Here is a 22,596-nt window from a genome sequence, read left to right as displayed (position 1 = left end):
TTGGGCTAGAAAATATCCTTCATATCACAAGTTCCCAGACAAGATAAAGACATCTTCAGATTGTTTTGTCTGAGTTCAGTTCAGATCCAAAACATATTCAAGCTTCTGTTACATAAGAGTAAACTTTGCTTTACAACAGTGAATCCACATACAGAATTGTTGCAGATTAAAGGGTAACTTCACCAATTTTACAAGTGTGTTTACGGGTCTATGTGAAAAAGTAGTAAAAAACCTTTTTAGGCTCCAGAAGAAGCTTCTTGTAATCTGATAAACTGCCTCCAGTGATGTCACTCAGTGGCTAAGATGCATTGTGGGTAATGTATGCACCAGGTTTTGATTTTCATTGCACTCCTGTAACACTGTTGGACTCATGCATGGTTTAAAATCAAATGATCAGAATCAAACCAGAGGTGCATTATTGCCAACCGCTATGACAAACGAAACAAAACGGAAAAGATTTAAAAGGCACTGGATTGTTTTTACAGGATGTAGGACAAAACACATGTTGTTGTGTGAGATTGGTGGGGCTGCAACTAACTATTATTATCAGTATTGATTCATTTGTTGCTCTTTATATGATCAGAAAACGTTGAAAAATGCCCAGAAGCCATCAGGAAGATTAATGTCTGAAACATTTTCAGTTCACTTTATTATAAGACAAAGAAAATCAGCAAATATGTTCTTGAAAAATAACTTACACAACTGATGAATTATGAAAATAGTTGCTTATTAATATTTGATTAATCGACTCTATATTTATGTTTCCATCTGCACATTGTGTCTGTTTTCGTTTGCTGAAGATCGTCCTCGTTAGTGAGTCTTCTCAGAATGCATCAGCCAGTGCGAGGGTGTGTTTGATGTGAGTGTGTGCGTGTGTTTGCACACAGCCGGGCGTGTACAGCAGGCTGGTGGAGGTGCTCGAGTTACATAATCTCCATCTCCCTCCCGCACAGTGACAGGGAAGGGGGCAGCTGCCGACTCCCATCTCGTCATCTTCAGCCTGCTGAGGCATCTCTCCCTCCTCTCTCCTCTCCAAACACAACACGCTACACTGTGCAGTCCACATCCAGCTGGCAGCGCACCCAGACATCAACCTGCTATCGTCCAAACATCAAACCTAATCCTCCTGGCTGCTCCAGCTTCACTGTATGTTTGTGTGAGCTTACTCCACGGCTTTAACACTCGCACTGCCGTCTGTCCTGATGTATTAAACGTGTTGTGATAAAGTTGCTCACTGTGAACCGGTTTGCTGCAGCGCTGGTGGACGCCCATCTGCCCACACACTGAGGTCCACTGGCATTGTTCAGGCCTGTTGCTGGTATACTGGTGTGGTGTCGTGCATACTGATTACACCTCAGCCCCTCACAGATGCTGTTTTTGCAAAACAATTCATCCCCCCCTCGCTCCCTCAACATATATCTTTGACGCTAGCAGAAGCCAAAGCGCCATGTGAACGCCGTGCATATGGACTCCATGAAAAGCTGCCACTATGCCGTTGATGACCGCCATTTGGCATGTTGAGGCCCAGCAGGGCAGGCTGTTGAGCAAAATATGAATGTGTTACAAGCTGGCAGTAAAGGGAGGAGGGTGTGCGGAGCCTGGTGGTTGTTTGTCAGCCAACAGGCAGAGCGGGCTCTCGGGGGGGATCCAGTGCCAGGCAGTGGTGCTGAAGATGCCTCTTTGCTGTAATGTAATATTGTTATTCATTAGACGGGCAGGGGTCTACACACACAGGTCTATTAGGTCCATTCTCCAAAGGGCGAATCCAGTGCTCTAGCTCATTAGCATGTGTTTGTATCTGCGGCCACGTCTTGACTGATAATCTTCCGTCAGACGCCTTAATGGACTTGAGATGGGCTTCCCCTCCTACCGAGCAGCCCCCCTGGCCACGACTGATGTGTTGTACATTCACATCAGGTGGGCGTTGGGATTCAAAAAGCACGCACGTTTCCTGTGCGCTGACGTTACTTTCGGTCCTCGGGGCACAAATAATCACATTTCCCGCTCATCCTCAACAGCGCAGAGAGAGAGAGAGAGGAGTGGGCTGGCAGATTCAGGGAGGGAGGGCGTTTGCATTAAAGATTTGTGGTTGTCATGACAGCGACCGGCGAGGAGACCGAATCCCTCGCCCACCTGCCTAATTGACATGCACACGCCCACTGCGGCCCCTCCCCGCCTGATCCCCGTGTATCGTTAGATATCACGTTGCACGGATCAGGGATCACGAGTCGGACATCTTGAGATGCTTCGCCGCCGTTCTGTTTGATTGTCCTCACCCACGTTTATAGGACTGAGGAGAGTTATCAGGGAGATCAGGTAGATAAAGTAGGCAAGGATGACTGAACAAAACAAACGGTAACAGATGTGGATTGATTTTCTTCTGTGATTTGATCAAGATGCACTATCACAACCACATGTTTAAGCGTAGTGACTCATATTCTACTAAATTATTAAAGACACTTCACTTGCTTCTTCCTTATGTAAAAGTGTACCGAGCCCCTCAGTCGAGCCATTCAATGTGCTTTTGCAGATTCTTGGTAATATTTTATGTCATTTATTGGTCGGAAGCAGCTTTAACTCTGGCAGAAAGAATCACAGTTTTGTTTTAAGCGAGGCCTTCTCGTGTTCACCACCCTCGCACTGTTTTCTTCTCCCTGCCCTCAAATTTTGTGGTCATGTTCCACAATCAGCTCTGGTTTTCATCACCGACAACACGCAACATTTGTGTACATTCCTTTTGTTTTCCCGTGGTCGCAGGACAATTGCACCACAGCTCGGATGAAATATGTAGCCGTCACCCAGACCACCTCAGAAACCCCAACAACCATAATGAGGGAAATATGAACGACCCTATAATCATTCCCTGCTGTCTTAATAACTTGGGCGCTGTGGATGGAATATTTTTTCTGTCCTTTTTTGAGGGTAACTCCGCTGCGTCCCTTTCCACTCGTTCGGGCTGGTGTTTCCTGTTCTTTTCCGTGCTTCGAAGCTCGACTTCATGGGTGTCGTTCAGCATGAGGGGTCTTGTTTGTGGCTTGTTATGTAAGAAGTGCAATCTGATCTATAGCAGCTTTGACCATAAAGAACCACTAATAAGATTTTTGTTGGGCAGTAATCACTTACGCCTCGGTTTGCCAGTGCGGTCTAATACAAGACATATGCATCAAGCTGTGCAAACAATGAAGCGTACGCTAGCAAAAATCTACCTTCAAATCTTCTAACCACTAAAATAAGCATTTATTATCTCAAATTGGTTTTGCAATAACGCAGCCATTTACTCGAGGAAGCCGCAAGGTTGAGCCGCGGTAACTCTTGAGGGAAGCTCCTCTCCGTTCGGTGGAACACCGCGCCAGCGCCGCTGCCAGGAAAACACAGCCTACCTGATTCCTGTTGGCGAGGGCGTTCACATGGTCGCACGGCTCTCTCTCCTCTCCTCTCCTCTCTGTCTACCTCTCTGTCAAACACACGCACATAAACAAACACTCTGCCCTCTCCTCATGAGCCTCGGTTGCTGTGTTTCTGCTGGCAGGGTGCCTTTGTTTTCCTCCACGGCAGCGCAGGGGTGGGGACGCATTATGTAATCTGTGGCGTGTGCCTGAGATATACAGAGGAACAGAGAGAGAGAGAGAGAGAGAGGGAGATGGAGAAAGGGTGTGACTATAGTAACACACACACACACACACACATATGATGACATAATCCACTGACCTCCTCTGTGGCCCCGCTCACGTCCACCCCTCCCCCGAGTATTCCCGGCATCGCACTGTGATTTTGGGAACCACAGAACATCCTCTTTCACCGTCCATTAACGTTTGTGCAATCTGGGGCAAAATTGTTACCATTGGTCCTTGAGAACTCGTCTTGCACTCGAATGTCATGTGCAGGGCACCGAAGCCACAGTGGGTTTATTTTTTCCAATCCAGTTTCCATGGTCATGGGAGGCAGAAACATGCACGGCTTCTCCAGTAATCGCCCATTTTCCTCTGCGGCTAATGTTTCATGCACATCCACATGTAGGAGGCTCGTTGCTTTTTGTTTTTACTGATTTACACAAAAAGCAAAGAAAGCTTTTTTTTTTTTCCAAGGAAGCAGATTAGTTTTTCCTCCTGTATGCCTTTAGACATCCATAAGTTTCTCTGTGTCTTACTACCAGAAGAAACTGATTATTTTAGTACACATTTAAAGCTCAACTGATACTGGATTTTGTGGCCAACGCTGATATTAGGAGTAAATTAAAGTAGATATAGATCAGCCGATATTCTTATATACACAGAATATATTCATAGACCCATGATCCCACAAGGGAGGCAGGTATTTTAAGGTGTAACAATCAACTTCAGCATCCAAAATAACATCAGAGCATTAAAACAGTGAACTTTTTTCTGCACTATGTTCTGTGAACAAACAAACAAACAAACAAACAAAGTTTTCATATCGGCACATGCCGGACAACTTGTACGGCGATACGATAAATCTGTGATAGGTCATTTTTCACAGGTACTTAACAGTAGGATTCAACCAATATAATATTTTTCGGGGCCGATACTGATTATTATTAAATAAGGAGATGATAACCGATATTTGAAACTGATATACATGTCAAAATTAAGAATAACCATAATGATGGAGTGTAACTACAATTACACTACAATTTACTCAAGTACCTTACTTTACAATTTTAAGGTACTTTACTTGAATATTTGTGCTTCCACTGCACTACATTTATTTGATAACTTGAGTTACTAGTTACTTTGCAAATTCAGTGAGACTACAGACACAGAGGACACTGCAGCAGGGCCGAAGTAGAGCATTTTTTAATCTATTTATTTTATCGGCAATTGGACTCAAAAAACACACTTCTTTATATGGATAGTCATGTGCTATCTGACTTTATAGTAAACAACAATCATTTTTGTAATTTGCTTCACAGTTTTACCTGTTGTTTACACTAAAAAGATAAATATTTTTTAATTTTTAAATCAACTAAACCTAACGAGCCTTGGACATGTTCAGTACGTGTACACACCTCCTCCCACAGCTGGAGCTAGCGACCCTGCAGAGGCAGGAAAACAGAGGCTTTACCTCGTCTCTCTGCCTCTATTCCACCGTGTATTACCCATTCACGCCACATTAAGCAGTGTATATAATTAATATTGATTACAGTAACACACAGCGAAACCTGCCCCACTTCCCACTCATCCATATGCTTCATACAGAAACAGGTTCTTCACCTGCTGGATTGTGACGTGTGGAGGACCTGAGAGGAAGGAATTTGACCTCCCTGAGGGGTGTAAACAGCATTTCAATATGCAAATTGATCTGTAGGTTGTGATAATGAGAATAAACCCACCATATTGACTTATTTGCTTAACTTAACCTGCATATCACACACGATCGTGCTGTTCTTTCTTTAAGTGGGTGTGCTTGATCGTTGACTGTGTGCACAGGCTCGCCCCCCCTCGTGATTACAATAGTTTCCATAATGGAATAGCGCACTCTCTCAGCTATGGAAGAATATCTGTTTTTCATTTTGAAAGACCTTCATCCTGCTGCAGCCGTGTGGGAAGCATCCCCAGTATCATTAGTTACGTTCTGCGCTGCCTTCGCTGTCGAGCGTGTGTGTGTGTGTGTGCATCTGTGCTGAAAATGGTTTCTGTTCTTGTCTTGCAGATAAAATTGAGGAGGCACAGAAAGAGCTTAAAGACCCCAAAGCCTCACAGAAAGGTAAGAGAGGAACAAGGAAATATTTGTTTTATCTTTCATTTGCATGGAAGTTTGTTTGTTTTCTCCTTCACCAAGTGCCAGTTGAGAATGAATTAAATGTACGATTAAACCTGCAATAGTTTTTCCAGCAAAAGCCAAAACAAATTGAAGGAATTTATATTTATATACAAACTGAGTTAATAATAGTTGATTATTATAATTATTTTACCAGCTCTACATACATTACAATCACTTGCTTCATAGGGTAATCAAATAATTAGAGGATTTAAAATGTGTGATCATATAGAAGGGAGAATAAAATAAAGCTTCACCACTTCTTTACATATTTCCTGATTGGGTGAAATAGTTTTTTCACCAAAAGCACAAAACAAATACAATTCACTGGAATTCATTGTCAGTGGTGCAAAAAATGTTTCTTTGTGTGTGTATGATTGTAGTATTTGGTTCATCAGAAGAATTATTCAGGATCATGAATTAATTTATTGTGCCCTTTAAGGAATTTTATATTTATATGCAAACTCGATCCTGTCTGGATTTTTGCAGCAGCCTTCACACTTAATGTTTCTGCTTTAGGAAAACTATTTGCACTATTAAAATTTTATTTGGCTTCTATGTTCCTGAGTGAATATTTAACAGCAGCAGGGTTTTAGGTCAGCGCTGGCACAAACATTGTTTTTAATATCTTTCACGCTGAATGTGCTGTTGTGGTTCAGCAGTGACCTGACATAATTATAATTTTATGCTGCAACACCAAGTTAATGACTTTTTTTGTTTTGGAGAAAATAATTTTTATCTAAATTTGATACACAAACACAGTAGTGTTTTCGTATAGAAACAACACTACATTGCAGTAACACTACAGTAATGCCATTTCTACACACATAAAGAACTTTTTGTCTTGTTAAGTGGTTGTTATGTAACTTTGTTCAAATAGAAAAACCAGTTTTGTTGAGCCGAAGCAGCTTCATTGTCTCCGTTTAAGCTAAGCAACATTGTCCTTTTTAAAAAAGCACCCAGCTTATTTATGGGACATGCGAGCTTTGATTGGATCATCCACGGTAATTGAGGTTAGACAGAGACGCTAAATAAGACAAGTACAAATAAGAATATCTCAATCCCCCTCTCACAGTACAGCAGGTACTGATGTCAGGGCCCACCAGTCAAAGGTTAATCCCTGGGATAACGGCCCAGAAGTTAATTCTTTTACGAGCTCTTTCACACTTCATCACTAAGGCTCAACATTAAAATCACATTCTTCATACGGTAATCAAAAAAGTTAGAGGATTTAAAATGTGTGATCATCAAGAAGAGAGTAAAATAATGTCAAGCTTAATTCTTGATTGGATAGACTTTAATTTTAACCAAAGACGCCTAAACAGCTTTTTTCTAACAACAGAGGTTAAAGCTGAAGACTGACACATTACAAATGTTGTTTGTTTATGCAGTGCATTTTTTTGTTTTGATGGAAAAGCTGCAGTGAAGTCATGGAATCTCTTTTGAAGACTTGTTCCAGTAGTGGGAAGGAAGAACTAATCCTTTTCCCATGTCTCTCAGAGGCTGTTGATACAAATGTGCTTCTTTGTGGGGAGTGTTTTAGATTGAGTTATTAAAAGTCACAGGGTTTTGCTTTGAGTGCATGTTACAGTGGCTGTGTGCTCCTCTAGATGCTCATTGGTTGCATGTTTGTGTTGAGAACGGATTAACTTATGTAAAGGCAAGGCGTTCCTCAATCTAATTATGCTCAAGGCTTTGAAGGAACCCTGACCTCATCTTGGGAAATACCTACATAAGCCAGGAAACTGTGACAGGGCACTGCTAATCTTATGCAACATGTCCTTAAAACACTCCAATGACTGAATCACTGTTGTCGGGCCAACACAACCAATTATGGGACACCATGGTATGGGTGCGCCCTTTTAAAAACAATGCTGCTTTATTATTGTAATGCTGTTTGTCTTCACCGTCTTTGAATTGTTTGTTACATCAGCCAAGCCTACGTACGTCGACGATGTGAACAGCAAGAAAAGGGAAAAATGAACGTTAACTTATGTAATGAAGTGTGGGCCCCCGTGGTATTAGTCACACAGCAAATAAATAAAAGTACGAGTGATGTGTGGAAATGACAGAATATACCCCTTTCCAATTTCAACAAAAGAAGTTGTTGATAAAACCAGAGAAAATAAAAAGAGTTAAGGCATTCAGCTTTCGTGAAAGCTTTTCTGAAAATGAATGTAGAAGTTCTTGATCTTAAAGTTATAGCACTTAAATAGCAGTTGAGCCAGAGATTTTGTTTTATTTAGGCCATAAATGTCATCAATTATGCAACTGTATTGCACTAAAATCAAACTATATTTATATACATCTCTTGTACATTGATTATTGATTATTTTATTGATATTAAATAATGTATTAATATTTCTCAATAGGGAGGAGGAGTAATTAGGAGGTTCTACATAATAATTAAAAATACTGTAGTAATTAAAACACTTTTATCTGACACTTTTTTGGTGTAATGTTATGTTCTCATTTTGTCGTCTGTGTTTGTTGTGACTGTGACTGATAAATGACACGCATAGTAATTAGAGTTGATAATTGATCCGTCGATGCTTAGAAAATCACATGTTGTTTATTCATTATTGATGAGATAAACTGTACCCATTGTCCCTGTGCTTAACTGCTGATGCAAAGTAGGACTGGAAATTCAATTAAATGTTACTGATGTTTAAATGACAGTAATATGATTAACTAATTTTAAAATGGGCACTATTTTTATACCATGACTAAATGTCTAAAAATTCTGATTCCTAAATCGAAAAAAAAGCATAAGTGTGATCAGTTTCAAAAGCCGATACACAAATTTCAACAATTCACCTCAAGAAACAGAATTAAATTTTTTCTGATGGGACTTCTGAGCTCACACATAAGGCAGAGTGTTGGGAAAGGTTTGGAAAAAGATGATGTTATTGTACCAACTCAGCTTCTCTGTCTCTCTCTCTCTCCTCAGGGATATCTGAAAGCAGTCGAAGAAATGCAGATAACATAAAAGGCCTGAAGAGGAAAAAGGTTGTTGCAGAGAATCGGCTCGAGAAAATTCCCAAATCTCCAGTCAAGAAGCCCCTACAGTTGAAAACATCTGAAACTGCACTCCAGAGAGCTCCATCTGAGGGACAGACTACGTCTTGCTGCTCATCCTCCAACAGTCCTTCCCACAATCCTTCATCACCCGGTGGGAAAAAAGATCAACAGTATGCCCAACCAGTTGCAGCATCCCCTCACAAGGGGTCATCTTCTGCTGACGCTGAAAGGCTGAAACAGGAGGAATCATCTCCTCGGCCACCATCACTTCAGCCCACTGATGGTGAGGAGGGCTCTTTGATTACTACTAAAGTGTCTCAGCCCAAGGACGGCAAGAGCCAAGACCCCGGCTTCGAGGGAGATCCTTACCACAGCAGCGCTCCACTTGATGTTCTACTTAAAGCCATGGAGCCTGACTTTAGCACGCTGGCTGAGAGGAAAAACTCCCTGCAGCCAATTGGAAAACCTGCTTCCACCCTTACTGCTCAATCTAGTGGGGAATTAAGAACAATGCCAGCTGTCAATGTTGGTCTCCAGACTCAACCTTCCCATATGCAGACTTATTATATTGACAAACAAGGCAACTTTATTGGCATTGCAGCACCACTACAGGGAAGTGGGCAGACATCTACACAGGTTACTCCCATGCAGTCCTCTCCGCTTGCTACACCGCAGTTTATGCCTGTTGCTTCAAATCCAGATAAGCCTAGCTTGCACATGAGCTTTAACACTGGGCCATCCACTATAACTCACGCACCTGTTCCCTCAGGCTCCAATACTTTGCCACAAAGCCAACCACCAGTTGTGCACACATGCCAGTCCCTCTCAGCAAGTGTCCCCAGCACCATCCAGGTCCCAGTTACACCTGGTGGAAACCAAGTTCAGATGACCACCGTAATGAACTTTGGCACTGAGCAGATTTACAAGGACCAAAAGCCGAAGAAGCCAGGAAAGTATGTTTGTGAATACTGCAACAGAGCATGTGCAAAACCAAGTGTGTTGCTCAAACACATTAGGTCTCACACAGGAGAAAGACCATACCCCTGCGTTACGTGTGGCTTCTCATTCAAAACCAAGAGCAACTTGTACAAGCACAAGAAGTCACATGCTCATGCCATAAAACTGGGTCTCATCGCACGCTCTGAATCTGGAGGTGGCTCACTCTCTCAAGAATCTGACAAAGCCATCGGTACACATTCAGAGGCGGAGGAGAGTGGGGACAGTGATGAGGAAAGTAGCACTGCTGACTTGGACCCTGACTCATCGCAGAGCAGTGTGGCAGCTTTGTCTGAAAATAGTTTACAGAGTGCAGGTACGACCCAAGCAGGCCATGGGGAAACTGACTCATCGGCTGTGTTTGAGTCAATGAAACCAACCCCCGGTCAGAGGGCTCATGAGCCCAAAGTGACAGCTGCACTCCCAAAAGTTGTTGTATATCCAGTTAATGTCTCCCCTCTGAGGGCAGACAGCCCGAGAGTTACAGGTACAGCACCTGAGCAAGCTGCTGCACAACGGCAACGAGAGTTCCAGACTGCCAATCTAAGATCAAGCATCACAGTCCTGTCATCTCTGAAAGAGGTAGATGGTACAAATCCCTCACTAGATACTGTGAGTGAAGATGAAGACCATCAGTGTAAGTCTCCGCTGTTGGGTGGACATGCTCAGCTTCAGAGGCAACAAGCAACAGACTTTTCTCAACAGCAGCAGGGGAAGTGTCTGCTTAGTCCTCGCAGTTTGGGGAGTACAGATTCTGGCTACTTCTCACGTTCTGAAAGTGCAGACCAGGCCATGAGTCCACCCAGTCCATTTGCCAAGAATATCCTTCCCAATGTCCCTCCTGTGGTTGCCACAGTAATGCATGTAGCAGCTGAGCAAAAGCTGCGGGCCACAGAAGGACAGATGCGTCCACCATTAGAAGCCAAAGCACTCTCTCTGGAAGAACGAATTTCAAAGTTGATATCTGATAATGAAGCAGTTGTTGACAACAAGCAGCTGGACAGCGTAAAGCCGAGGAGGACATCTCTCTCACGGAGAGGCAGTATAGACTCTCCCAAATCATACATATTTAAAGACTCTTTTCAGTTTGACCTTAAACCAATGGGAAGAAGGTCAAGTTCCAGCTCGGACATCCCCAAGTCCCCATTCACCCCCACAGATAAATCAAAGCCAGTATTTCTTCTCTCTGTACCTTCTCAATACCCACCAATGGATTGTTTGCCAATAACGAGGAGTAACTCTATGCCTACTACACCCGGACACTCTGCTCTTCCCCTTAATGTTGCCCCCCTCCCACACCCTTTGCGAATTTGTCAGTCATTTGATGAAAAAATTAGTTTGTTGAATGATGATGTTTTTTCGTCAGCCCCATCAACCCCAAATCCAGCAATACATTCTCGTACCTTAGTCAGACAAGCAGCTGTGGAAGACTTTTCCACCAGTGAGGGGCATGGCCTCCCTACTGTTCGCTCCATGGATGATGGCTATCATGGTCCGAGCAGCGCCGCAGAACTAATGCAAAGAAGTAGATCTTTTGAGCACCATCAGGACAGGAACAGAAAGCCTCAGCAGAATAAAGGCACAATGTATGAGTGTGAGACTTGTCGTAACCGGTACAGAAAGTTAGAGAATTTTGAAACTCACAAGAAATTCTATTGCTCTGAGCTTCATGGTCCAAAAAACAAGCCAATCACTGTCAAAGAATCTGATCAAGATGTTTTTCACGTTAACATAATGCAGCCCCTAGTCCCAAGATCAACTACTGGCTCAGGAATACTTGATCAACAGACTTCAATTCGGAAGAGAAGGAAAATGAAAAGTGTTGGCGATGAGGATGATCAGTCTCCTACTGACACCATTCCACCCTGTTCAGTTAGTTTTGAGCTACCTACAGCTTTGGCAAATCGAACTTATCCTCAGCATAATGTAATAGTCGACATACAGCCCAAAAACAACCAGTCAAAGCTACCTCAGATTCAGCTCATAGCAAGAGGCATTAATACTCCAGATTCCAGACTGTCACCAATACGAGAGACACAGATCAGCACCTCTACTAAAGGTGAACTGCAAAGGCAAGGCAGTGGTACGTCAGTCATTAGACACACCAACTCTCTCAGCAGACCCAATTCATTTGAGACAGAATCCATTGACAGGGCCTCTCCTGTTGACAGTATGGAGAAGGATCCTCTCAACAAGCTCAAAACAGATGCAATAGCAAATGTCTCAGCTGACAGCTACCATGAAAAACTATCCAAACCCAAGAGTACTGACTATGGAAAGCAAAGGACAGAACAATGCACTGAATCCACCGTAGCAGCAGTTGGTGAAAACTCTACTCCTGTCCATCAGTCTCGTCTGGTTCGTCAAAATAACATCCAAGTTCCTGAGATTCTGGTCACAGAAGAGCCCGACAGAGAACATGACACACAGACTACTGAGCCAGCAGATAAGCCTGCAGATCAGTTCAGCTGGCCTCAGAGAAGTGAGAGTTTGTCAAAGTTACCAGCAGAGAAACTTCCACCAAAAAAGAAAAGAATTCGTCTTGCTCAAATGGACCACTCCTCAGGTGAATCCAGTTTTGAGTCCAGCCTCTCGCGAAGCCTCAGCAGGGACAGCAGTCTTTCTCGTTGTTCGAGCATCTCAGCATCTTTTGACAGAGATGAGCCATCTAGGTCAGAGAGTCCTTCTCGAGGGGAGTGTGTCAGCAAAATTCCAGAGCCTCAAGGTCTGCCAACAGCCTTCAACACCCTCGGTGTGCCTGGAATGATGAGGCGAGCCGCGTCTGAACAGATCACTTGTACTCAACCCTCTGTTGAGATATCATGTGACTACCGTAGCAAGTCCTTTGACTGTGGCAACGTATCTCCCAGCAGATCTCTCTCACCAATTGGACAGCCAAAAAGTGGACAGATCTCACAAGTTGCCCAGGTGCCACTTATTGAAAGAAGGCGGGGGCCATTAGTTCGCCAAATGTCTTTAAAGATAGGCCCAGAGAGTCAGCAACCTGTTAGAAAAGTCATACCTCACGATAAACCTCCAATCACAAACGTTAGCTCTTTAACTCAGAATAGATCCCAGCAGATTCATATCGCCAACAGGCGCACCATGGCTCAGCCTTTTATTCTGCATACTGGAGATTCACCCTTGCAAAAGAATGAGCATATGGTGCAAAGCATTAATTTGGGTAGCCCAACTCAGCAGCCTCAAGTCCATGGCCTTCCACATCCTTGGCACCAAACATCAAGGGTTCAAATATGCCAAAAGATACATCAGCCGCTGAGCCAGATTTTAGTTTGTCGCGAGAATGTCAAAAATAAACCAGCCAACTCTGAAGAAAAAAAAAGTTTTGTGCCCAAATACCAAATGCAGTGTCCTGCTCTGAGAGCAAGCCAAACATTTTCCTTCTCCAGCACACAGGGAACTCAGATAGCCTTGCCAGTTTTAACAATACCTATTGCCAATCCAATGTTGAACATTTCAAAATCATCAGATGTTCTCCAAAATGTATATGTTGGTCAACACAATCAACAGGCCTCTGACATTAAGACACAGACGGTTGTTCTGTCAGGTGAACAGCAAAGGGACCCATTTGATCAGACCCAAGCAGGTGCTATACCATTGCCACAGATCCTCATCACTCACGAGAAGATGAACCCTGCTCCCTCTGTGTCCAATAAAAATAGCCTCTCATCCACTCACAGTGTAGATAGTGATACTCAAGCTGTTCCAACTGTAAAGAAGGATAGGACTCACACTCAAACAGTTAGCACTCATAACCATACTGCAGAAAGAGCACCTTCTCTTGGGTCCTTACATTGCACACAGAAACTGGCATCAGTAACTCTCTGCCCACAGCAGGAACCCACCGCCTCAAGTAAACGAATGTTGTCACCTGCAAACAGCTTGGACATCTACATGGAAAAGCACCAAAAGCGGGCTAAGGATGAGCATGGTGTGGCCTGTCTCACTGATGGCAGATCAGTCAATTATCTTAATTCCAAGATGTCAGAGGTTACCCGACAGAGGAAGCTAACACTCGTAAGGCAGGTTTGCACAACTGAACCAGTGGACAGTCCCATTGAAACTGAAGCACCACCTCTGCCGCAAGTTAAAGCAGATGGGGAGAAGGACTCAGAGGCTACTGATGATGTTAAGCCTATGTCACCTGACAGTGCTGGACTGGAAAAAAACACAAGCATTGTTATTCATAGGGAAGTAAGCCCTGTCCTGAATACTACACCTGGTAGCCAAGGCACCGCCATACCAGCTAATAACACTCTGAAACCCCAAGAGAAAGCTGAGGAACAGAGATGGACTCCTGCCAAATCCCCAACTAGGCCCTCCAGTTTCCAAGGTGGTCAGATGAAGCTGACCACATCGGTGTCTGTGGTTAATACAAAAGATAGTCATCGCCTGTCTTTCCCCAGCCTGAAGACGGCCACCACTTTCACATGGTGTTATTTGATGAAGAGGAAGCCTCTTCATGTTCCACAGACTGACCTGAAGACTTCAGCGTATTCTGCCTGGACAGTCAACCCCAACAACCAAAACCCACTTGGGTTGCCCACCAAGGTTGTCATGTCTCTGTTCGACTCCAAGCAGAGCTCCAAGAAAATACACTACACTTCGGCCATAAAAACCAGCGAGAAATCTGACATCTTGTCTTACTCAAGCAAGCTGAAAGACGTCATGCCCAGGGTATGAATTCATTTTCTGCAAACTTTGTTTTCTGTCTTGTATTGCCACCTTGTTTTTGAAACAGGTCAATAAATACATCAATCACTTTGACTTTCTGCAGGTGCCAATATCCCAGAAGTCTACATCTGTTGAAACCAGAAGTAAAGTGCAACCAGAAGCTCAGACCAGCACTGAGTCAGAGAAGGAAATGGCATCTAAAACAGAACCAAGACGGGTCAAAATATTTGATGGCGGGTAAGGTTCAAAACGATTAAAACATTTTTTATTGCAGTTAGAGATCTTATTTGCTTGGTTATACATGTTTGTGCGTCCATGTGTCCCTCATGGTTCTATTGCAACCCCACAGATACAAATCTAATGAGGAGTACGTCTACGTACGTGGCCGTGGACGCGGTAAATACATCTGTGAGGAATGTGGGATCCGCTGCAAGAAGCCCAGCATGCTGCGCAAACACATACGCACCCATTCTGATGTCCGGCCATACCACTGTGTCCACTGCAACTTCTCCTTCAAGACAAAAGGTTAGAACTCAGTAGATCAGATAGTCTCAGTGCTTTCACAAAAATCAATTATACAAATAGATACATAAAAAGGTTTTTAGACAGTAATGTGGAATATATTCTGAGGTTACATAAATATAATACATGTAATGATCCAGATGTTTTTTTTTCAAAACAATTGCCTTCACTGTATGTGGCTCTAAATTGCTGGATATATACACACATGTACTGTACATCATGATGCATATAGTACCATAAATTTCAATAAAATTACATACTGATCTTAGACCTGAACATACAATTTGTTTCACCACAATTTACATTTGGTGGAAGATATTCTGGTAACTGGAAAATTTCATGATAAGTAGATGTTAATTACTAAGCAACACATTTGAATTTGAAATTACCCCCAAATAACCACAAAAATTACCTCAAAATGTATCAAAAATTACCCCAAAATTATTTTACCAGCTTTTTCGAAACTGCTAATTTGAAAATAGTATTATATTATTATTATTAATATTAAAATATTGGTGTAATTTTCCATAAACTTTGAGGTAATTTTTGTGAAATTTCAAATATGTTGCTTAGTATTACCATTCAATTTGTGGACCTGTAAAATGAAGTGATACCTATATTTCTACTGCTACAGCTCACTTCTTCCTTTTAGTAGCTATGAAATTCAAGATGTTCTTTCACCATCTCTTAAACCAAGACAGTATGATTCACCATTCTTTATCGAACTTGCCTACCCACGCCACGCTGCAGAACAGTACTTGGTGTCACAGCAACCCACGTTCATTTAAAAATGTCTTTATCAGTTACTCACCCTTTACATACAGCATGCCCAAAGACCGCATTCTCTTACATAAACTCCTGTGCTATTGTTCGAGCTCTACCCACCCGTAAGACCTCAATGACTCTCCTCTTGCAGGAAATCTGACCAAGCACATGAAGTCCAAGGCCCACAGTAAGAAATGCATGGAGATGGGGGTTCCTGAGGGTCTCATTGAAGATCAGGATGCAGAGGATTCAGGTACAGAAGGATCTTTGTGTGCTCCAAAGCTATAACTTATAAAAACAAGCAAAAAAAGTATGTTCTTTCTACATTGTTACAAATGTAATAGGTCTTGTTTACCCCATTTGCTTTTATTTCAAACAACAGGAATGTCCTTTTTTAGAATAGTTCTCCTGTTAATAACATGAGATATAAAACCCTGATTGTCCCTGCTTGTGCTCTGTTGCTAGGTTGATCAATAGCTTTGACATGGTCTAATTAGAAATTCTAAATGCAGCTTCTTCCTCTGTTAACTCAAAGCACATGTGGGCGGCATGCACAGCGTTTAGAAAGAGGAAATTGCTGCGTCTAATTTTAGAAAAAAAGAGAGAGAGAGCGAGAGAGAGAAGCTGCCTGAAAGCATTCTATGGTCCCAGCATATTTGTTTTTCCTCCTCTGCCTGTGATGGAGCTCAGGGGCGTATGGTGGTCAAGGGTGTGAAACTATGCAGCAGCAGCACAAAACATTACCCAACTGCATTCTTAGCCATGGATTTTCTCGCCGTGTGATAATAGGAGATGTTTAATGAATGAAAGTGGTTCAATACTACCTTATCTATTTTCATACCAGCTCTGATGACTCATATGTTCTGTGGATTACCAAGAATAGATTCCATCTTACAAGTTTTCTCACCCACAGGAGACCGCAGCCAGGTGAGCAGTGCTGACCGTCAAGATTCAGATGGCGATGACTCCGATGGGCCTGATGATGAGGAGAATGACGACAACGAGGAGGAAGAGGAGGACAGCCAGGCAGAGTCGGGCCTGTCCACCAACCCCTCTGTCTCCGCCAGCCCGCAGCACATCCCTTCCAAAGAGGCTGAAGTCCCTCCTAGCGCCCTCCTCGCCCAGATGTCAATCAGCTCAATCTCCTTACCTCTCTCCCAGCCTCCAGCTCCTGAACCCCCTACATCCGACTCAGAATCTGTCCCCATGATGAGCCCCGTGTCCCTGAGCAAGCAGATATCCATCTCTGGGTCCTCATATGGCCCAGTCCACTTCCCTTACTCTCCTCCACCTGTTGCTACCACATCAGACTCCTACACCTCAGACACAGAGTCAGTGCACATGATGAGCCCAGTGTCACCGTGCAGGCAGATGTCCATCGACTACCCTGACTTTGATGTGCCCCCTAGTCCCCCAGTGCCAGGCAAGGGCTCCAAGCTAGGCCAGGTGAGACCCAAGTATTCTCATTGTGTCTCTCTCCGCCCCTCCCTTCCTGCCTCCTTTCTTTCCTATCCATACCCTTACTTTCAATCATGCATGCGAGGCACATCCACAAAGCTCCTGTGAATGCTCTGAAAAAGGTGAATAGTGTTGGTAATCCTGATTCGCTTTCATAGATTGATCCAAACACCATTTCATCTTCTAAGAGTGCGCTATATTTAAAGGGAAAATCCAGTATTTTTAAGCCTGCGCACTATATTTACATATTATGGTGTGTAAATTATTCATACTTAACAATATTTTTGGAATCGGTTCAGTAGATCGCCTCAGCTGTAATGACTGCAATGTAATTCTTTGGGGTAACTCCGAGCATCAAAGGTTCATCCGCTAAAAAACGACAGTAGAAGTGTAAGACAGAGAGTGTGAGAGAGGAACTGCCAGCAAGATGGCTGAATATTTAACTGATTTTGTCAATCTAGATAAGGCAACAACTGGAACTGATCAAGCGAGATTTCAGTGAGACTTCTTGAACTAGACTTCATCTAGGTCAAAAAACAGGATGCAAGGAGTGTTGCTCGGTTGAGGAAAATGGTGTCCCTCTGGTGCTTATCAGTTTAGGGACCTTGTTCTTTCAGAATCGTAGAAAAAGTCTCATGCACTCAAGAGGGTAATGAGTTAAAAAGCCTTTAATTAATCATGGCTGTTGAATCACAACAACACAGACTTCATCTAGATTGTCAAAATCAGTTAAATATTCAGCCATCTTGCTGGCACTTCCTCTAGCTAAATTCAAAACTTCTCTCTGGCTCACGTTTCTAGCGTCGTCTTCCTGGAACAACTCATCTCACGCGAGATTTCAGAGCGAGACTTCTCCTTCAGCGAGACTTGTGTTTCTGGTTACAAAAAGGATCTTACAGTACTCAACAAAAAGGTCTTTCTCTGTAGGAATCGTTTCCATAACGTGGTCAGACACAGACACAGAATAATAACCTCATCCTGTCGGTGGCAAAAACAAGCACTTAACGTGGATGTAACTTTAATGGTCGGAGTTGCCCCAAGGATAACGTGGAAGCCACTGCAAACCAAAATCTAGGGTCCAGGTTTAAAAATACCAGAATTCCCCTTCAAGTCAAGAATGAAGATTGAATATTGATTTTTTTCTCTCTTCACAGGACACCTCCCCTGCCCCTCCTGCTGTGGTAACCAGTGAATCGGGAATACCCGTGGACCGGAGCACTCAGACTTCCTCCTACGTTTCTCAAGGCCCCATGCACTTTCCCCCACAGGGTCTATCCCAAACACTAGGAACAGAGACCCAGACCCACCTGTTCAGTCACCTGCCCCTGCACTCCCAGCAGCCTTCTCGCTCCTCTTACAGCATGGTACCAGTTGGAGGGATCCAGCTGGTGCCCGCTGGCCTGGCAGCTTATTCCACCTTTGTACCAATCCAGGCTGGGCCTGTCCAGCTCACCATCCCAGCAGTGAGCGTCATTCACAGAAACACAAGCCCTTTACCAGCTCCCAACTCTTCACCCCTACCAGAGGGCTTGCAAGCCCAGCCACTTGTGGTCCAGGAACCAATCAGCAGTGTCTTGCCCTGCTTCCCACTAGGGCAGGTTGCTGGTCTGCAGGCTCAAACCATACAGCCAGTTGGTCTGGAGACACTTAACCTCATGGGGCTGACCAACACAGGCCTGGCATCCACCCAGCTGTTGAACCAGCAAGGGCTCACTCTCAACGCCACCCTCGGGCTGCAGGTTTTAACTGCCAACCCCACCTCCCAAAGCAGCACTGGCCCCCAGACACATGTCCCAGGCCTGCAGATACTTAACATCGCCCTGCCTGCCCTCATTCCGTCTCTCAGCCCTCTCTCCACCCTCAGTCCTCTCCCCGGGTCGTCAGAGAGGCAGGGCAGCCCTGAAGCTCCGGGAGCACAGCCATCTCAAAGTGAACACGGGCTCTTTTCTTTACGGAGCTGCATGTCCGCTTCATCGCCCACCCCGTTGAAGGTCAGCAGCTCTCCAGAAGTGACCTCAGGCAGCAGGGCGAGCCCGGGAGGTAGCAGCAGAGCTGAGCTCACACGGACTGTTGAGAGGGAAGAGAGCGAGAAATCCCCACAGCAGCATCAATCACCAGCTCCTGAGGGTCGAGCAGACGGTGCTAAGGAGTCATCAGCCGAGGGAGCGAGTGATCCTGCACCACAGAGAGCACCACCAGTGACCAGCTGGCAGAAGGTAATTGATGACGATAATGAGGTATCCAGTGATGATGAAGACAGACTGGTCATTGCCACCTGAAGACCCCAAGTTGAAAGCTCTTCTTGTTCTCTTTTTGTAATTCTTGTCACTTTGTAAGACTGAAAACACTTTTCAGGGGTTTGTTTCTTTGCAAATCACCTTTCAAAGCACAGATGCTGACATTCATATTGTATGTGCAATCATATGATAATTATAATGACGACCAATCATTTTATTTTTACTTTTTTTGTCAGCTCCAGACAATTTCTTTTTTTTTTTTTTGTACATGTTGTATAGACAATTGTGCCTTTATGGAGTTTCTTGTTTAGGAACCTGTACATAATTCCTTATAAATTCAGTAGTTGCTTGTGTTTATTTCAGAAAATAATAAAAGTAAAGAGAAGCATAACAATGGAGGATATCAGTTTTATTTTGGAGGATTTGTCATTCGTAAATTTATGGAATTATAAATGTTGTACTGGTATATGTACATTTCTATGGATTATCGGGCAATGTTTCTGTGTACAGATGTTGTGTTCAACTATTTATTATAATCCATCTAGTGCCCATTATGATTCATAAGTCCATAGGTATGTGCATTATGGTAGCTTTACATTGCTGTATCAATATTCTTAACTGTATCAGTAAAAATTTGTTTACAAACATTAACGTGGGGTCACTGTGATTTGTCACAATAGAAAGTTTGTCACTAGATATTTTCAGGTTGACTCTGGACTGCAAATATATTACCGATACAGGTTGTGAAATTGATTTGGTTTATTGTCTATTTTGCTCTTGATGTTGTTATATTTTATATTCATATTGAAACATAACACTAAAATTTGACCTACAATAATGAATTGATTGACTGAAAATTAAATCGTTAAACAGAAAATTAATCCTCAACTATTTTGATATTTAATTAAACAAAAATCGCAAAAATTCACTTCTCATATTTGAACACAATCTTGTGTAAGTTCAGAAAATAAGAGACATTAGAAACATCATCATGGCCTCTGGTAAACTGTTATGTTTGTTTCTTTTACAATTTGCTGACATTTTGCACTAAACACAGAATTGATATTCGAGAAACCGCAGCAACCACAGCTCAGTGAAAGAAGAAACTGGTATATGATTCATAGGTGGTAATACACACATTTCTTGCAATGATCATACAAATGTGGTTATCAAACACTTGAGACAAAGATGTGTAACGAAGGCAGGATATTTTGCAGTTTAAAAATAAACTTCATTGACTAAAATGACATTAGATGATAATATATATCGGACCGAAAATTGTCTTTATATTACAGGCTATTTATTGGCATTGATGAAATACCAATATTTAAATGTTTCTAGACAATAAATGGAGTCAATAATATGAAGCCAGATTGCTTCACTTATTATCTTATTGACTTAACAAGTGCAGCATCTGCACACCTCAATACCGCAGGTGGACATTTTTTATAGTTTCAGGAAGATAATACTTAACACAACAAATCTTATTTCAGCTATGGAATATAAAATTCTCTATCTTTGCTCTCTACATCTCAGCCTTTATTACCTTCAGGTGTGCGTAAACTACACATCAGGAGCTACTTTAAAACACAAAAACGGAAACTATTGGTTATCTCATCTGTATCAGCTGAAAAAAGATCCATATCGTGCATCTCTAACTGAAACGGTAAACTCACTGGGAATCCCAGGTGTCTTTTTCTGCAATACAATCTCTAAAAACAAGATTCTTCATATCAGTGCACATCAGGCAACATATATGCAGATATAAATATATCTGTGGTAGGCCAATGTCAGCCTATATTGTCAGCCGACTGATAAATTGGTCGGGCTCTTACATAAATACCTGGTTGTGTGATTCTCTCAACAGATTTCCGCAGTGCTGTTCTGCTTAATAACCTTTCTATGAAGCTCAACAGAGGGTGGAATTTCAATATCACTGATTTGTTTTACATGACGGCAGAATAATGTAAGAATTTCATGGTGTATACAGTAAAACAATTCAACCTCCTTCACCATCCCACACCTACAATAACGGTATCAGTGAGATTGAATCCTCAGGAGACAACCTCGGGATCCTCTAATTATCACAACAATACCTCTTAATTAAAAATCTCTGGTTGCCAATCAAAAAAAGTGGCACTTTATTCATAAATGACTATATTTGGTTTATTGTACACCTACTGTACAGGAAGAGTCGGGGTAATGAGCTCCCAGAGGACCGTGACCAAACATAGCAATCTGGCCTCAATGAGGGAGACTTCTCTCTCATCTCAAGAGGCTTTACAGTGATAACCTCCTTGTTCCACCCCATTCAGAAGGTGACTCATCCATCTCCAGAAACAGACCCCCATCGCTCTACCCCCTCCTCCACCTCAGAGCTGACTGAAACCTGTGGGGGGAGGCTATAGTCAAGCAAACAGAGACACCTAGAGGTCATTATCTGCAAGTGCTGAGAAAACAAAAATGCAGGATGATGAAGTGAAGAACAAAAAATCTCTATCAACATCCCTAAACTAAGGTATCCACATTTTAACCAAAAAACTCTGATGCTTACTCCATCTGTCTGGTTCTGTCATGAGCACAAGCTGTTCTCCTGACCAGTGGAAAGTCCCAACACCAGCCTGTGATTGAAGGCCTCAGAGGTGCAGTATGTCAGGAAACTTTACCGAAGACATTTCCACTCGGAGCATGCGTGAACACATAAACAAGGTCAGTTTTCCACTGCTGATGTGATTAAGGGAAATGAAGCCCTCTTTGGTTTCCACAGTTTATTACAACCGGTGGAAGGAAAGCAGGAGGTTAACGGCCACTTTGGAGCTTTTTGTACTTTTCATTCATCAATTAATAAAATGCAGCAGTTGTGGAGCAAATGTAAACATCTGTATATCAAGCCATGTTGCCTACACATCATATTCTTGATTACCAGTTGAAATATTTAACCTCCAGCAAGAATCATGCTCAAAAAATGAATATAGATAATAATGCCTGTGCTGGTTATGTAATGTTGGGTGTAGTGTCCAGTCTAACCCTGTAATACTGTATTCTGAGGAACAGAGAATGAGAAGTATTAAACTTTTTATTCCAACTCACTGCAAAGGGCAAACTCCCCTCCTACCTGGCAGCC

At 42.9% G+C, this 22,596-nt stretch overlaps 1 protein-coding gene across 2 annotated transcripts in view; it reads left to right on the top strand.

Annotated features, from left to right (window-relative positions):
- Positions 1-20,123, top strand: part of hivep1 (HIVEP zinc finger 1) — a 58,916-nt gene extending 38,793 nt beyond the window's left edge. For both annotated transcript variants that reach the window (XM_073483329.1, XM_073483330.1), the window contains exons 3-9: positions 5,671-5,724; positions 8,729-14,493; positions 14,594-14,727; positions 14,840-15,015; positions 15,929-16,030; positions 16,691-17,223; positions 18,390-20,123. In XM_073483329.1, coding sequence (XP_073339430.1) covers positions 5,671-5,724; positions 8,729-14,493; positions 14,594-14,727; positions 14,840-15,015; positions 15,929-16,030; positions 16,691-17,223; positions 18,390-19,514 — 7,889 coding nt within the window. In that variant the 3' untranslated portion in view covers positions 19,515-20,123. The remainder of the gene's footprint in view (positions 1-5,670; positions 5,725-8,728; positions 14,494-14,593; positions 14,728-14,839; positions 15,016-15,928; positions 16,031-16,690; positions 17,224-18,389) is intronic.
- Positions 20,124-22,596: the final 2,473 nt, after the last annotated feature.

The sequence above is a fragment of the Pagrus major genome, chromosome 16, assembly GCF_040436345.1.
Source record: "Pagrus major chromosome 16, Pma_NU_1.0".
Taxonomy (NCBI): domain Eukaryota; kingdom Metazoa; phylum Chordata; class Actinopteri; order Spariformes; family Sparidae; genus Pagrus; species Pagrus major.
This window is presented reverse-complemented; position numbering and strand designations above follow the sequence as displayed.